This window comes from Polyodon spathula, chromosome 8 (assembly GCF_017654505.1).
Source record: "Polyodon spathula isolate WHYD16114869_AA chromosome 8, ASM1765450v1, whole genome shotgun sequence".
In the NCBI taxonomy this organism is placed as follows: Eukaryota; Metazoa; Chordata; class Actinopteri; order Acipenseriformes; family Polyodontidae; genus Polyodon; species Polyodon spathula.
This window is the reverse complement of record NC_054541.1, coordinates 24,717,325-24,735,483: the sequence shown is the minus strand read 5'-3', so window position 1 is coordinate 24,735,483 and position 18,159 is coordinate 24,717,325. Positions and strand designations below refer to the sequence as shown.

General features: G+C 38.6%; 1 protein-coding gene across 1 annotated transcript; it reads right to left on the bottom strand.

Annotated features, from left to right (window-relative positions):
- Positions 1 to 14,785: 14,785 nt before the first annotated feature.
- On the bottom strand, positions 14,786 to 15,512 carry LOC121319104 (tumor necrosis factor-inducible gene 6 protein-like). Its single transcript, XM_041256294.1, has 2 exons — positions 15,310 to 15,512; positions 14,786 to 15,057 (listed from the first exon to the last, which is right to left on the bottom strand). The coding sequence occupies exons 1-2, from the start codon at positions 15,443 to 15,445 to the stop codon at positions 14,786 to 14,788; spliced, it is 408 nt and encodes a 135-aa protein (XP_041112228.1). The 5' UTR covers positions 15,446 to 15,512.
- Between the last annotated feature and the right edge of the window lie 2,647 nt (positions 15,513 to 18,159).

Genomic DNA, 18,159 nt, shown 5'->3' with positions numbered 1-18,159 from the left:
TTCAACCCTTTTGTAGAATAACTGACAGGGGAGGGATCAAAGCCGGTGATAGGAATTGCTTCGCAGACCTAAAGGTTTTGAATGAAAGCACATCAACTCAAGACTAAGAGGCACTCTGTAAGGGGAATTATGATTTGTAAAATAAAACAAATAAAATGAAAAAGAAGAGAGAGAGACTTTCTGTTGCGGCCTCCCACCCAGTGGCAAAGCAGATATCGGAGGCTTGTATTTCTTCAGCTGAAGTGGGCAGGCAGGCTGGCCTCACAGTCATTAAAGATCAAAGACTTCTTGAGATGTAGAAGCGAAATATCATAATCTTCTGTTTCTGAATTATAATTCTCATTGGTTATAGCACTGTATACACCCATTTCTAGTCACCAACAAATAAAAACAAACACTGCAAAATAAAAACAAGGAAAATAAACATGCATTCCCCCAACCAGGAAAACAAGTGACCAGTACCCAACACACAGGTTACAAAATCTGACAAGTTAGTTCCAGAATGTAGCCTTCAATAGCACAGTCACTAAAGTGTCATTTTCTAATAGTAACATAAAGCATTTTAAAAATTTTTTTTAAAAATTTAATTATATATATATATATAAATATTATATTATATTATATATATATATATATATATATATATATATATATAGTATATGTATATATATATATATATGTATGTATATGTACACACACACACACACACACACACACTGTGCCTTGCAAAAGTATTCAGACCCCTGACCAATTCTCTCATATTACTGAATTACAAATGGTACGTAGAAATTTCGTTCTGTTCGATATTCTTTTTTAAAACACTGAAACTCAAAATCAATCATTGTAAGGTGACATTGGTTTTATTTTGGGAAATATTTTTAAGAAAAATAAAAAACTGAAATATCTTGCTTGCATAAGTATTCAACCCCTGTGTTGTGGAAGCTCCCAGTTTGCACCAATGAAAGAAATTGCCTTAACGAGGACACAATTACCTTACCATTGGCCTTCACCTGTGAACCATTAAAGTTGCTGTCACATTTTCTGGATAAAAACCCCACTGTAGAAGGATCATTGGTAAGGCTGTGAATCTGAAGGAAAATGAAGACAAAAGAGCATTCTACAGAAGTTAGAGATAAAGTAATACAAATGCATAGATTAGGGAAAGGATACAAAATAAGTGTTTGGATATCCCAGTGAGCACAGTTGGATCAATAACCAGGAAGTGGAAGCTGCATCACACCACCCAGACACCGCCAAGAAAAGGCTGTCCATCAAAACTCAGCGCTCAAACAAGAAGGAGACTTGTGAGAGAAGCCACAGAGAGGCCAACAATCACTTTGAAGGAGCTACAGAGTTCAGTGGCTGGGAGTGGAGTAATGGTGCATCAGTCTACCATATCAAGAGACCTGCATAACACGGGCCTGTATGGGAGGGTGGCAAGAAAGAAGCCGTTACTCAAAAAGTACCATCTGAAAACACGTCTGGAGTTTGCCAGAAAGCATGAGAGTGACCCAGCTGCAATGTGGGAAAAGGTTTTGTGGTCAGATGAGACCAAGATAGAGCTTTTTGGCCAAAACTCAAAGCGCTATGTGTGGTGCAAACCGAACACTGCCCATGCCTCAAGATACACCATCCCTACAGTGAAGTATGGTGGTGGCAGCATCATGCTGTGGGGATGCTTCTCATCAGCAGGGACTGGGCATCTTGTTACAATTGAAGGAAGAATGGATGGAGCAAAATACAGGAAAATACTGCAAGAGAATCTGCTTCAGTCCACTAAAAAACTGAAGCTTGGGAGGAAATTCACCTTTCAGCAGGACAATGATCCCAAGCACAAGGCCAAAGCAACATTGGAGTGGCTCAAGAACAAAAAGGTGAATGTCCTACAGTGGCCTAGTCAAAGCCCTTATCTCAATCCCATTGAGAATCTGTGGCACTATTTGAAAATTGCGGTCCACAAGTGTCGTCCAACCAACCTGAACAACCTGGAGCAAATCTGCCAAGAAGAATGGGCCAAAATCACTCCGACACTGTGTGCAAAGCTGGTACATACTTACCCCAAAAGACTTAAAGCTGTTATTGCAGCGAAAGGTGGCTCTACCAAATATTAATGTGTGGGGGTTGAATACTTATGCAAGCAAGATATTTCAGTTTTTTATTTTTCTTAAAAATATTTCCCAACATAAAACCAATGTCACCTTACAATAATTGATTTTGAGTTTAAGTGTTTTAAAATAAAATATCGAACAGAACAAAATTTCAATGTACCATTCGTAATTCAGTAATATGAGAGAATTGGTCAGGGGTCTGAATACTTTTGCAAGGCACTGTGTGTGTGTGTGTATATATATATATATATATATATATATATATATATATATATATATATATATATATATATATATATATATATATATACAGACACACACACACACACACACACACACACACAGGGCTGTGCAAAAGTTTTAGGCAGGTGTGAAAAAATGCTGCAAAGTAAGAATGCTTTCAGTCAAGAGCACCTGCTGCCATTTTTCTGCACCCCAGTTCCTATGTTTTTGTGCATAGTTGAGTCGCTTGGCCTTGTTTCCATGTCGGAGGTATGGCTTTTTGGCCGCAATTCTTCCATGAAAGCCACTTCTGACCAGACTTCTCCGGACAGTAGATGGGTGTACCAGGGTCCCACTGTTTTCTGCCAATTCTGAGCTGATTGCATTGCAGGACATCTTCTTATTGTGAAGGGAAGTAAGCAGGAAGTGTCTTTCAACAGCTGCAGTAAGTTTCCTTGGCCGACCACTGCGTCTACGGTTGCCTCAGCGTTGCCTGTTTCTTTGTGCGTCTTCAAAAGAGCTTGGACAGCACATCTGGAAATCCCTGTCTGCCTTGAAATTTCTGCCTGGGAGAGACCTTGCTGATGCAATATAACTACCTTGTGTCTTGTTGCTGTGCTCAGTCTTGCCATGGTGTATGACTTTTGACAGTAAACTCTCCAGCAACCTCACCTTGTTAGCCAAGTTTGGCTGTTCCTCACCCAGTTTTATTCCTCCTACACAGCTGTTTCTGTTTCAGTTAATGATTGTGTTTCAACCTACGTATTGAATTGATGATCATCAGCACCTGTTTGGTATAATTGTTTAATCATACACCTGACTATATGCCTACAAAATCCCTGACTTTGTGCAAGTGTACCTAGAAGAATTGATGCTGTTTTGAAGGCAAAGGATGGTCACACCAAATATGGATTTGATGTAGATTTTTCTTCTGTTCACTCACTTTGCATTTTGTTAATTGATAAATATAATCTATTAACATGTCTATTTTTGAAAGCATTCTTACTTTACAGCATTTTTTCACACCTGCCTAAAACTTTTGCACAGTACTCTGTGTGTGTGTGTGTATATATATATATATATATATATATATATATATATATATATATATATATATATATATATATATATAGACACACACACACACACAATGCCTATAGAAAGTCTACACCCCCTTTCAAAATGTTCACCATTTGTTGCCTTATGGCCTGGAATTAACAACTTCTAAGTGACAAAAATATTCCAGAAATTTGTAGAAAATGTATTAAAAATAAAACTGAAATAGCTTGGTTGGATAAGTGTCCACCTATCCAGTTGTAATGGCAATCCAAAATCAGCTCAAGTGTAACCAACTGCCTTCAAAATCACACACCAAGTTATGTAGTCTCCACCTGTGTTAAACTGCAGTGATTCACATGATTTCAGGATAAATTCAGAAGTTCCTGTAGGTTCCCTCTGCTGGATAGTGCATTTCAAAGCAAACCATGAGCACCAAGGCGCTTTCAAAAGAACTCCGGGACAAAGTTGTTGAAAGGCACAGATCAGGGAATGGGTATAAAAAAAAAATCTAAGGCCTTAAATATCCCTTGGAGTACGGTCAAGACGATTAAGAAGTGGAAGGTGTATGGCACCACGAGACCCCGTCTAGATCAGGCCATCCCTCCAAACTAGATGACCGAGCAAGTAGGAGACTGATCAAAGAGGCTATCAAGAGGCCAATGTCAACTTTGCAAGAGATACAGGCTTTTATGGCCAAAACTGGTCAAAATGTGCATGTGACAACAATATCCCAAGCACTCCACAAATCTGGCCCATATGGTAGGGTGACAAGAAGGAAGCCATTACTCAAGAAAGCCCACCTTGAATCCAATTTGAAGTATGCAAAAAAAAAAAAAAAAAAACACTCCTGAGATTCTGTAGCCATGTGGCAAAAAGTTTTGTGGTCTGACGAAACTAAAATGGAACTTTTTGGCCTAAATGGAAAGAGTTATGTTTGGCGCAAACCCAACACAGCGCATTACCCAAAGAACACCATCCCTACTGTGAAGCATGGTGGTGGCATCATCATTTTATGGGCATGTTTCTCATTGGCAGGGACTGGGGTACTTGTCAGGACAGAAGGGAAAATGAGTGGAGAAAAGTACAGAGAAGTCATTGAGGAAAAACCTGCTGCCCTCTGCAAGAAAGCTGAAACTGAGATGGAAGTTTACCTTTCAGCATGACAATGACCCAAAGCTCACTGACAAAGCTACACTGGAGCTACACTGGAAGAGACAGCGAGTGGGAGAAGTACAGGCGTGGAAAAGTACACAGCAGTTTACAAGCAGTAAGGAGAAATTGCATCTTGAATTGCTTTAATCAGGAAACAGAGGACATTGGTGAAACACAGCAGCAGCTCAAAGTCAAACAGCCGCGTGTGTTTTTCTGATAACAAACAAGCTGAAACTCGGAGCAGCTGATTCAAATTCAGCGCCGTTCTGAGACACGGGCGAGGGGAGGAGCCAACAGCACAGCAGAACAACGCAGTTAAATGAGGCAGTCTTCCCAGTGACAGCGAGTGGAAGCGACAGCGAGAAGTACAGGCGTGGAAAAGTACAGAGCAGTTTAGAAGCAGTTTGAAAGCAGGTTGACGGCTGCAGAAGAAACTAAACCTCAAAAAAAAAACCCTCAACATGGTCTTCAAGCCAGTAATCTGTGACACCTGCTTGATGTGAGAAATCCGAGAAAACCCAGCGGAGCTAAACCAAGTGTGCGTAAAGTGCCGCGCAATCCAGGATTTGCATAAACTAGTAAGTATGCTAGAAATGGAGCTGGAAGAAGTGAGACAGCAACAGGATCTTGAGGAACTGGCACACCCACAATTCATGGAAGTCTGCATCACCCCTAACAGACTGAAAGCCACCAGGGAGATCAGAACAGCTGGGTTCAGGTAGGCAGAAGCAGGGAAAAAAAGAAACTTCGTCAAACACAACCACCAGAAATCAAAACAACCAACAAATTTGAGTCACTTCAGAATTTTGATGAGCAGAACCAACAACAAGAGAATGAAAGGAACAACATCCAGGACCCTATTGACAGTGGTGACCAGACAGCAAAAAGAAGGGAGGTCATGATTGTTGGGGACTCCATATTGAGAAACACAGCAAGTTCAATTCGCAGTTTGGACCCCCTTACTACAACAGTGTGCTGCCTTCCGGGAGCCTCGGTCAAGCACATCACTGAGAACGTGGACAGGCTCCTAGAACGAACAGGAGACGACCCGGTAGTAGTCGTCCACATCAGTACAAACAACATTGGAAGAGACAGACCAAAATCCCTGCAAAACAAATTCAGAGAGCTAGGAAGGAAATTAAAAGAGAAAACCAAAACTGTGGTATTTTCTGGTATACTACCGGCACCTTGCAAAGGACCATATGGACAGCTGGAAATAATTAATCAAAACGCATGGCTGAAGATGTGGTGCACACGGGAAGGCTTCACCTATCTTGATCATTGGACCACATTCTACAACGAGGACTATCTGTATAGACGGGACGGACTGCACTTAAATAACAAGGGAACCAGTCTACTTGGAGAAAAGATCCTCGAGCAGGTTGAGAAGCATTTAAACTAGAAAGGAAGGGGGGAAAAATCAACAAAAAAAACAGAAGGGCATCAAAACAAGAACAACAACTCAGGTAAGACAACCATTAAATGTATTTATCTAAATGCTAGAAGTATCAGAAACAAAATTCTAGAACTTGAAGCTACTGCACTAACAGGTAACTATGATGTGATAGGTGTTACAGAAACGTGGTTGTCTGAGAGTGATGGGGACGAATATAATATTTGTGGGTATACACTGTATAGGAAAGACAGGCAGGACAGAAGAGGAGGAGGGGTAGCGCTATACATAAGAAACAGTCTTGAAGCCCAGGTGTTAAACCTGGACAAAGAAAATAAAACCGAATCAATATGGGTCAGAATAACAGACAAAAATTCAAAGGGCATAATAATAGGAGCATGCTATAGACCGCCAGATTCAGACGGTGAGCAAAATAATCTGTTATACAATGACATTAGAAATGTGTGTAGCAAAGGAGAAGCCATACTAATGGGGGATTTCAACTTCCCCCAAATAAAATGGGAAAACCCGGTAGGTAGCGCGAAGGATGAAATAGAAATGGTGGAAATGACAAATGACTGCTTCCTAACACAATTTGTCAAGGCACCGACTAGAGGGGAGGCATGCCTTGATTTAGTCTTTTCAAATAACGAAGATAGAATAACTAAAACAGAGGTCAGAGAACCACTGGCAAACTCAGACCACAACATGGTCTCATTTGAAGTGTTTTTTAAATCCCCAAAAGTAATGACTAAAGCTAAGGTTTACAATTTTAGAAAAGCAAACTATGAAGGTATGAAACAGAGACTTACAGAAGTAGATTGGAGTAAAATAGAGAAAACACCCACAGAAGAAGGATGGTTGTTCTTCAAAAATGTAGTACTAGAGGCGCAAAACAATTATATCCCTAAAGTAGACAAATCTAAATGTAAAACTAAATTGCCAAAATGGTTTAATAGATCAATTAAAAAAATATTTCAGCGAAAAAAGGCACTTTACAGAGCATTAAAAAAGGACCAAAAAGAAAGTACGCAGAAAGAGTACATGGAACTGCAAATGCAAGTCAAAAAGGAAGTTAGAAAGGCCAAGAGAGAAATAGAAATGAACATTGCTAAGGGAGCTAAAACCAATTCCAAAATGTTTTTCCAATATTATAACAACAAGCGAACATTCAAAGAGGAGATTAAATGTTTAAGAGATACAAATGGCAAAATCGTAGATGAAGAATAAAAAAAATAGCAAATATATTAAATGATTACTTTTCACAAGTTTTTACAAAGGAAGATACTGACAACATGCCCCACATGTCATCCAGTTCCTATCCAGTTTTAAATAACTTTAGCATAACTGAAGCAGAAGTGTTAAAGGGACTAGGAGCTCTTAAAATAAACAAATCCCCTGGGCCGGATGAGATCCTCCCAGTAGTACTCAAAGAAATGAAAGAAGTAATTTACAAACCGCTAACCAAGATAATGCAGCAGTCTCTTGACACAGGGGTGGTACCGACAGACTGGAAAATTGCAAACGTAATACCGATCCACAAAAAGGGAAACAAAACTGAACCAGGTAACTACAGACCAGTAAGCCTGACTTCTATTATATGCAAACTTATGGAAACTATAATAAGATCCAAAATGGAAAATTACCTCTATGGTAACAGGGTCCTGGGAGACAGTCAGCATGGTTTTAGGAAAGGGAGATCGTGTCTAACTAACTTGCTTGATTTTTTTGAGGATGCAACATCGATAATGGATAATTGCAAAGCATATGACATGGTTTATTTAGATTTCCAGAAAGCTTTTGACAAAGTCCCGCACAAAAGATTAATTCTCAAACTGAACGCAGTTGGGATTCAAGGAAACACATGTACATGGATTAGGGAGTGGTTAACATGTAGAAAACAGAAAGTACTGATTAGAGGAAAAACCTCAGAATGGAGTGTGGTAACCAGCGGTGTACCACAGGGATCAGTATTAGGTCCTCTGCTATTCCTAATCTACATTAATGATTTAGATTCTGGTATAGTAAGCAAACTTGTTAAATTTGCAGACGACACAAAAGTAGGAGGAGTGGCAAACACTGTTGCAGCAGCAAAGGTCATTCAAAATGATCTAGACAATATTCAGAACTGGGCAGACACATGGCAAATTACATTTAATAGAGAAAAGTGTAAGGTACTGCACGCAGGAAATAAAAATGTACATTATAAATATCATATGGGTGATAAGGAAATTGGAGAAGGAATCTATGAAAAAGACCTAGGAGTTTTTGTTGACTCAGAAATGTCTTTATCTAGACAATGTGGGGAAGCTATAAAAAAGGCCAACAAGATGCTCGGATACATTGTGAAAAGTGTTGAATTTAAATCAAGGGAAGTAATGTTAAAACTGTACAATGCACTAGTAAGACCTCATCTTGAATATTGTGTGCAGTTCTGGTCACCTCGCTATAAAAAAGTTATTGCTGCTCTAGAAAGAGTGCAAAGAAGAGTGACCAGAATTATTCTGGGCTTAAAAGGCATGTCATATGCAGACAGGCTAAAAGAATTGAATCTGTTCAGTCTTGAACAAAGAAGACTACGTGGCGACCTAATTCAAGCATTCAAAATTCTAAAAGGTATTGACAGTGTCGACCCAAGGGACTTTTTCAGCCTGAAAAAAGAAACAAGGACCAGGGGTCACAAATGGAGATTAGACAAAGGGGCATTCAGAACAGAAAATAGGAGGCACTTTTTTACATAGAGAATTGTGAGGGAATCAACTCCCCAGTAATGTTGTTGAAGCTGACACCCTGGGATCCTTCAAGAAGCTGCTTGATGAGATTTTACTAACAACCAAACGAGCAAGATGGGCAGAATGGCCTCCTCTCGTTTGTAAACTTTCTTATGTTCTTATGAGTGGCTAAGGAACAAAAAGGTAAATGTCCTAGACTGGTCCAGTCAGACCCCCAACCTAAATCCAATCGAAAATTAATGGCATGGCTTGAAGATTACTGTCCATCAACGCTCCCCAAGGAACTTGACAGAGCTTGAACAGTTTTGTAAAGATGATCAAATATTTCCAAATCTAGGTGTGCAAAGTTGGTAGAGACCTATCCCAACAGACTCACAGCTGTAATTGCTGCCAAAGGTGCTTCCACCAAGTATTAACTCGGGGGGGGGGGGGGGGGGGGGGGGGGAGACTTTATCCAATTATGATCTTTCAGTTTTGTATTTTTAAAAAAAATTAATAATTTTATATATATATATATATATATATATATATATATATATATATATATATATATATATATATATATATATTATTTTCTCAATAAAAGCTTTTTTCCGCCCTTAAGTGTGGAGTATGGTGTGTAGATAAGTGGGAAAAAAATCATTATTTAAATGCATGAAAATCTGAGGCACTGACACAACAAAATTTGTACAAAGTTCAAGGGGGTGTAGACTTTCTATAGGCACGGTACATGTACTATATTTTAATGCGTCTTGTCTGAGGAAGTTGACTTACTGCGCATAAAATACACTCCAACAAAAAGTAAATGTCAAGTTCATTGGTAGTCATTGAATGTTCCTCCTTCAAAAAAAAAATAGATTGACAATATAGCACTTTTTTTCTCAGTATGCGGATTTTGTTGATTTAATGTCTCATCTAATACATTTGAAACTTAATTTTAACCACTTTCTGCATAATGTAAATATAATATATTGTGTGATGTGTGCTGATTTTATAATTTATGTAAAACTTAACCTTTATACTTTGTAAGACTTACGCCAAGAGTAATAATTATATTCATGCTAATAATCACTACTTATCTTTCATAATGATCATATTTTTAATTAATTGTGTGTACCATTTTGACATGTATTTTGAACCTGCATCTCAATAGTGTTTCAATAAAACTTGTTTATTACTGATCATTCTGTATTTTATCCAAGATTGCCCATTACTTTCCTATTTTTTTTTAATGTAATTTTTTTTTTAAAACAATTATTGTTGTTAATTTGATAAAATTGTGTTCATTGCTGTGTTTAATTCTGAACTCTTACAACATATGGAGATTTCTTAAAACATGTATGTAACAACCATTAATGTAATAATCTCTCAGCAATGTAATAATACTCAACGTATACGTTTTTTCCTATAATTAATCACCCAATAATGTAATAACTCAACTGAATGTAACTGACATTTCTGCATGGTAACATAATACCCTTCTAACTGATAATGTAAGAAATGGCTTGGTATACTTCATAGCTATGACATGCCAGTTATTACATTATCGGTTGGCAAGGTATTATATTATCAGGGTATTACATTATCAGGCAGATTTTTATTACATTATCAATTTAATTACTGCATTATTGAGTGATAATTACATTGAGCATTATTACGTTGTACACGTACATCTACTTGCCTTTCATGTTAAGTAACCCAAGTTGTTTTGATGTGTTTCATATCTAAATCCTACAATCACATCAAGTAAATATTCACATGTTATTAACCAACCACATGTGGTTATGTGGATTTGTTGAAAAAAGGGTAATTTTTATGTGATCACGTTAATGCACATGAAAAACACATAACATGTGGTTCGCATGTTAACTGCATGTGTTTTTTTTTTTCATAAGGGCGACAATAATGGTGTTTACATAAGTTTTCCTCATGATGTTTTGACTGTACTTCTCAGGAATTGCGTTTCCATGTAGTTATGATCTAGTACGACAAATCGGGCTGTGACAATGTGCAGTCGTAGTGATGTAGGAGAGGGGATATTGAAGTGTCCCTGTCTGCATACTAATTAGAGAAATAACTTTTAATATCGTGAGGAGCTTGCATGCGTTGCCATGCAGATAAAAACATTTAACAAGATACATGAATTCATGTGCTGCCATGCATTAGCTACTTTGGCTTGTTACCATTCCAATACCCACACACAATGCTATAAATATATGTTTTACTAAGAATTTGTATTTGTGTGTAACATCTAAAAGTTACATTATTAATACTAGAACCACCTTTTACAATATGTTTTTATTCTGAATATAACCTACAATATTTGATGTTTTTATATGTATTGAGCATGAAAAGAAGCACTTATAAAATTCACTAGATGTGATCAAAAAAATGACCAACTTTTAGAGCTGGTGCAGTGACTTCTTGTGCTGAAGAACAATTGACATCATGAAGATGCTGATAATGACTGCCAATCTTGGGCAGGTGTTATGACTGTCAGTTCATGGCTGTCATTGACAGAAAAATTGATGGCTGTGAGCACCCAAGACAGCGAGCCACAACATGCTGCCCTACTCCAGCCTGTAACATGCTGATTGCACTGCTTCTTAGATGTGGCATTCCTGATGCTTGTTTTTATTCAAGTTTACAATTGAACAGCTGAAATCTCTATATCCAGTGTCCAATCAAGTGGATCACTAATTAGGCAATTAAGTGCATATGCTTCAGGGAGTCACACAAGCATATAACGATCAAAGATGATTAAAAAGAAACCAAAAGCATTTGGTCAATGTACATCATTGATATACCTCTTTTCAAATAGGGTTAGTGATACATTTGTTTGCTCTGTATACATAAGCCTAAGCCTGTCATCTCTACTGACCTGGTAGCCATCAATTGCTTCTTTTTGTACAAGATAAAGATGAAAAAGATTTCATTGAAGCTAGCCACAGCACTTCAGCAGAAATATTTCAATCACAACTGCAGCCAGGCTGCACTAGCTGAACCTGGGTTCTGTGCTGCGAGTGACACACATGCACAATCCTATGTTATTTCCCTTTTAGATTTTTTTTTTTTTTTTTTTTTTTTTTTTTAAATGTTTTAGTTTTTCATTTCACCCCCATTTGATTGGCTCTTGTAATGCTGAAATGCCTATATTCCCCACTTAGTATTACAAGAGCCAATCAAATCACATGAACACAGTGGGCAGGGCTTATTTACATACAAACTCCAGAATTGCTGGCCAATTAAATATTTAACTAAATCTTTCAATTTATAAATTATACCTGAATGTACACATTTAAAAAAAAACCCACTTACATTTATAAATTAAAGAAAGCAATTGACCCTGCCTTTAAAGTCGGACCAAAGAACGTTCTTTTGCGCAACAATTGATTTTCATGTGCCTGCAACCTGTAGTTCAAATTATGTAAATCATAAGTAGACGTCTCAACGTAGACTCTAAAGAAAAGTAGCAATATTTTAGAACCAAAATCTGTTACCGTACCATATTTCAGGAACTGTCATGGAGTATTTCCCACTAGCAGTCTGGGTCAAATAGTTGGTCAAAGACAGGAACGAAGCAGCTGAAGTTGGGTGGCAGGTGGGCACTAAACATAGGTGAACAGAAAAAACCCCACCATCTGAAAGCATGGCTTGCACACAGATTTAACTGCATAGGCAGAATGCTAGCGATGGAGTGTGACCAGGTTTTTTTTTTTTTTTTTTTTTTTTTTTTTAAAATTTTCAAACCTACAGTACATAATGAATGCAAAAGAGAATGTTAACTGTAGTCACTAATGGTCAATCCTGACTTGAACCTGTCCTGGGTTTTCAGCATTGGACCAGTCTACCCCCACCATCATCATTTTTTGGATTCCTCTTGCAATAGAGCTGAATTTTGGACCTTGAACCACTCAAAGCAATTTGGTGTAAAGCAGATATGGTAGGGTGTTAAAGCCAATATTTTTTTTTTTTGGGGGGGGGGGGGCAGCAGCAACTTGTCATGAAATAACCCATTTCTAAATAAAACAGGTAAGAATTAGTCTCTGAAAATGAGCATCTGCACAACCCACTGAAGCTTCAACATACAATTGGAATCTCAGTTCTAATCGAGCAAGCACTACAAAGCTATGGAAAACCAGGCCATTCCAAAGTATGAGGCATGAAGCAATCAGTCTAATTGTTAGATACTGTATTTGTCACCCCAGGCTATCCATTAAAAAGGTACCTCCCATTTACCACTCTAGAAATCCAAACACAAACTGATGCCACATTAGCAAAAAATTGAATTTTAATGCACAATCAGTAAATATGGGCACAACAGAAAGGGGTTCTACATAAAATGACCAGTTGATTGCATCATGTAGTGTACATAAAGAGCACAATTGTATTACAATTCTCCATTTGAAATTTTGCTGATCCACGTCCTGTATGCAGACACCTTGGTGTAAACTGCAGGAGCTCGAGTCACACATTCCTTGCTGCCCCAGCTTACAACACCAATCAGCACATATGGAGAAACTTTCTGGCATTCAAGAGGACCTCCTGAATCTCCCTGCAACACAATGAAAGTAGACAGCATAAGACACCACTTTATACAGCACCATTTGTTGCATCAATGAAGTGTAAATCCCAATTTTCCAGAATACCATTGGATAAATTTAAATATCAAAATGGACCCAACAGGATTAAGAAAATACCATTGAAACAAGAGTACGTACCCTACAAGATGTAGAACCAGCAGCCCCTGCACACACATTCGTAGATTTGATAGCATCACCCCAATAATCTGTACAGCTTTTGCTATCAAGCAGAGGAAGTGAAGCTTGGTTCAGCTTTGCTGGAAACACCTGATCTGTAGGGGGGGAGGGAACAACCAATTGTCATGGAGCATTTGCATTAGTGTGAAATTATACTTCATTTGCAGGTTATGCAAACATTTCAGGGTGTAAGTTGCCCCCCCCCCCCCCCCCCCAAAATGCCATCCTGCATAAATAGATTCCTCTTCATTATAGAAGCCCAGCTAGACCCTGAACCCAACACCTTGCAAAAGGTTGAGACAGAGGGTATGCATTTATATAAAATGCAATTCTATACTACATGGTGCTCCTGCAATGTCATCCAACAAAACCAATACTTACTAATTGGGTCCGTAGCCCCCCATCCTGTAGATACACAAGACCAGCTGGCATCCATTACTAAATCCCCGTCTGGCAGACAGATTGGAATAACTGTGTCTCCTTTTAAGGAAGAAACATTTTAGCTTAGGCACAGAATACTCCAAGAGATTACAAAAATAAATCTTGTACAATACCTAGTCTGGCAGGTGTCTGGAGGCGGAGCAGAGTGATGTCATTGACTGGTGGGAAGCCTCCATAGTTGTTGTGGTTGTATTTTTCACTTACTTGGATCACCTGGATTATTTCTGTTTTAGATGAGAGGTCATGTGCTCCCAAGACCACTGTATCAGTGTCACGGCTGAAGAAAGGTTTTACAAAAGATGTTGACAGCATTGCAAGAGACATTATACATAACCCAGACAAGTCACTTTGAAACCAGGGTAGACATCCACTTGTAAAGTGCTGAATGAATCCTTGCCCAGTGAAGACCATTCCACTACTGCCAAGCTTTCCTGACATTATGAACCTAGACAAACTGTAGATCGACAAGCCACTGTTCATACTTGTTCAGAAGAGCTCAAAATGAATTCTCCAAAAGCAGGAATTAATTTTAAGCTGTCACTTGCCATTTCACATTAACACATCTCCCTCCCCACAATAACCATGTTTTATTATACTATATTGAAACAGGAATTAATCAATTTACATACAAAGTAATCACTTACTTGAAGTCACAGTGGCCTGCTGTGAGAACCCAGTTCTGGTTAAGCAAAGACCCACCACAGTAATGCTGTCCTTTGTACTGCAGGCTCACTTGCCAGGGCCACGAGTTCGGACATGCCACTACACCATTTACAATTCTGGACTGTTCTTGCATCAATTGCCGTCCAAGTCCACAGGGTTTAAACTTGGCTATCCCACATGGATCTGAAAGGCAGATGTGTTAGCATGCTGCCTAAGTGTGTATAGCATCATGCCAATTAGATTTAATTAGGGTCATCATGTTAGTACATTTAAGACAATGTGTTGGTCAGGTGCCAGGTAACAGTGTGCCCCCCGCCCCAAATGAAAAGGCCAGGAACATCTATCCTTACACTTGTCTTCCCTGCTCTGCAAGATATCAGTTCGGGTGCTGAGACCAACATCCTCCGTTTCTGAATACTTGATCCTGAACCCCCTTGCTCCAGCACTAGAATCAGTCTTGAACTTCAGGGCCACAAAGCTGCTACTGGATATTAGCTTCATTGGGCTTTGTTCACCACACAAGGAAGCTGGAAATCAGGAAGAATAAGCTTCATTAGTATAGTAAAATGTACATCATTTAATGGTGAACTAGCCATATGGCAAACACTACAACCCAATTTACAAGGACTAGAAATTGGATCACTTTAGGACATAGAAAGTGTGTTCTGGCTGAATTCTCTTCAACTGAAGATTAAATTTACCACAGCAGTCTGTGGCCGGCCCGCCCCCCCCCCCCAAAAAACCCTTTGAGAAAGGACTAGAGGGACATTGCAATTTACCCAGCAATTTGGAAACTGCAGTCGGTCCATCATAAATATCCAAGCGATCCCAGTTGCATCCATGGGTGTCCTCAGTGAGGAAATCCACTACCTCTAGCAGGATCTTTTTTCCTGATGTGGAGTAGATGGTCCACATACAGTCTAAGTTACCAGGATACTGTTGTGGATAATTGGGAGACTTCAGCTCTCCAGGTAACTCTGGAATCAACACTAACACTGGGCATGAAGCTGAAATGACAAATACTTCAAATGAGTATAACAGCTACCTCCAAACCATGCAATGTTGCCAAGTTACATTAGGGTATTAAATTTTAAAAGCATTTCTTGAATCCACTAGTATAGTAGATATAGCAACAGTACATTTACTTTGTCAGAGTTATGAATCCTACTTTATACAGGGGTGACATTCAAACTTTGACTATCTGTCCATTTAAAAAAAGGCCTCCCAACCCATGTCCTCTCTACATTCACATGCTTATCTAAAGTCAGTATCCTCTGCATCTTATTGCTGTGCAATCAGATGGACTTCTTTCTCTGGGGAAATGATTCAGAAGGGCACTGGGAGAAGATTGCAAACAAATCAAGCCAGCCAACTAATAAAATAGTAAAATACTAATGACAGAGAGCAAAACTAGTTATTCCAATCAAACCTATGGATGTTCCTCTTCAAAAGGTCTTACAGCCATTCATGTTCAGTTAGAACTTAAGTGGTTTGTTATGGTTGCACTAATAGGACTGCATTGGCTATGGCAGGAGAAAAGTAAATAAAACCAAAACTGGTCAGTCTTTAAAAAGGCCTTAGTGGTTTGCAAAGTGCACAAAAATCAGACGCTTCATCCTGAAGGATATCCCAGCTATTTAAAATGCAAGATTCATTAAGGGAAATCTGTTTATAAGGAGTCTATAGGACATACCAGAAATCCGATTCTCTTCCATCTGTACATCAGATTCTAAAAAAAAAAAAAAAAATGCATCTCTTGTTCAGACAGCAATAATTAGCAGTTTTCAAATGCAGTATGAAATTGCTTGCCCCCCCCCCCCCCCAGGGAAATATGCACTTATAATTGGATATACATTTGTACAATGTGACAAATCCAAGAATCTCTTCAGTTGACTTACTTTGTTGCATCTCTATGAAGGAATACCCCAGTAGAAACCCTTTACTTGTTTCTTTGCAAGTAGCATGGAACACAATTGTTAATTCAGGGCCAGAGGACTTCACAGATGGAGGCAAGTCCTGACCAAAGAAGTGGGCTGCAAAGGTTTTTAAAAAAAAAGTAACTTGCATTACTCAAATGCATTTCACTAATTTTACACCAGTAGATACTCTTATGGTATCAAAATACATAAATATTTCACAAGTTAATGCTTTAAAATGTTACTGCATTTCATGGAGCCCAGAACTGGATCTGGGTTAGCAACACAAAGTGAAAAGGTCTTGTTCATGCTAGTGTTTACCATATTGAACTCTAGTGTTGCCCAGATAATTTAGAAACTTACCCAACAACTCCTTTGTGGCACCAGATCCTTCATAGAGATCTAGGCTATCACTGCAGGAACCCAAACTGTATTTGGTGCTGAAGGTCTTAAAATCAACTCTAATGATGAAGTTCAGTGGTGCTATAATTCTCCAATAGCAGCTATACAAAGAAAGTTGATATTTAATTCAGCATGCGTTATTGTTTGTGCAACATTTCTCACGTATTACATATGTGGCTGACTGGTATGCAGAACAGGGAAAGCCATGTCTCATGTCAAGTGGATAGGAGAATGGTAGTGATGAAGACAATTTGCTGAATTAGACAGGACATTGCCAAAGGATTTAAATCTGATCAGAAACCCAGAGGACTGCTTAAGCATATGTTGTATATGCTCACTACCATTTTATATAAAAAGGTAGTAATTAACAGCCAATGTTTGCCATGTCCAAGATGGTTATGTTGTATATACATTTAAGGACACCCACTATGCAGTTATCAGTCCATAAACAAATTCATTCTGCACCATACAAAACTGAACCGATTTACAAATGATTGCTAGTCCAGATTATAAAGAATCAGTTTTCCAAGTTGCTGTAGTGACATTGTATATGCTAGTACAAGTTAAAGTAAATGACTTGTATTTCAGCAAGAACACATTTGAGTCTTTGCAAAGAATTCAAAACATTGCATTTCTGCGATCATGCAACGTGAAAAACAGCAATTCAAAAAGCAGTCAAATGCCCCCCCAGTAGAAAATCTGCCAAATTTAAATACTAGACAAGGATTTCCTGTTATACTGCATGTTCCCACCCTCCAACTCCACTTAGTGATAGTTTCCTACCAGCCATTTCCATTTAGACTAGAGCATTTAGGCTCCAGGATGAACAGAGTAAAAAAAATAAATAAATAGAGGGGGTGTGAAATCTCTAGCATGTTCCAGTTCTGTGGAACAAATAATTTAGTTCCCAGACAGCTCTTCCATGCTTTGGCCATTGTATGCAACCAAACCACTGCTTTTCTATTACTTGTATGCTTTCAATGTCTAGACACTGGACAATGCTCCCCCATAGCATCACTTAATGTAGGCAATTGGGAAGTGCACTAGAATCAATTACTCAGCATGTGATTCATGCAAATCAAAAGCTTGCTCAAGAAAACATTTTCCATCTGCTTACCTGGCATCATTGGGGTAGTTATTGGGATATTGTGGAGATGTAATCTCACTGCCACTTGGCCCCATCAGTAACACGTCACCACAGTTTTGCTTGAAATCCACTTCAGAAACAGCTTGGTCATGTGCTGCATAAACAGCTGTTAAATACATAAGTGCTTTGTCCACCCCCACAAAAAAAAAAAATACTTCCTTGAA

Coding starts and splice junctions, on each gene's coding strand:
- LOC121319104 (XM_041256294.1), bottom strand. CDS start 15,445: ATGTGGACCATCTACTCCACATCAGGAAAAAAGATCCTGCTAGAGGTA. Junction 15,058..15,309: donor TGCAGTTTCCAAATTGCTGG/GTAAATTGCAAT, acceptor CCTGATTTCCAG/CTTCCTTGTGTGGTGAACAA.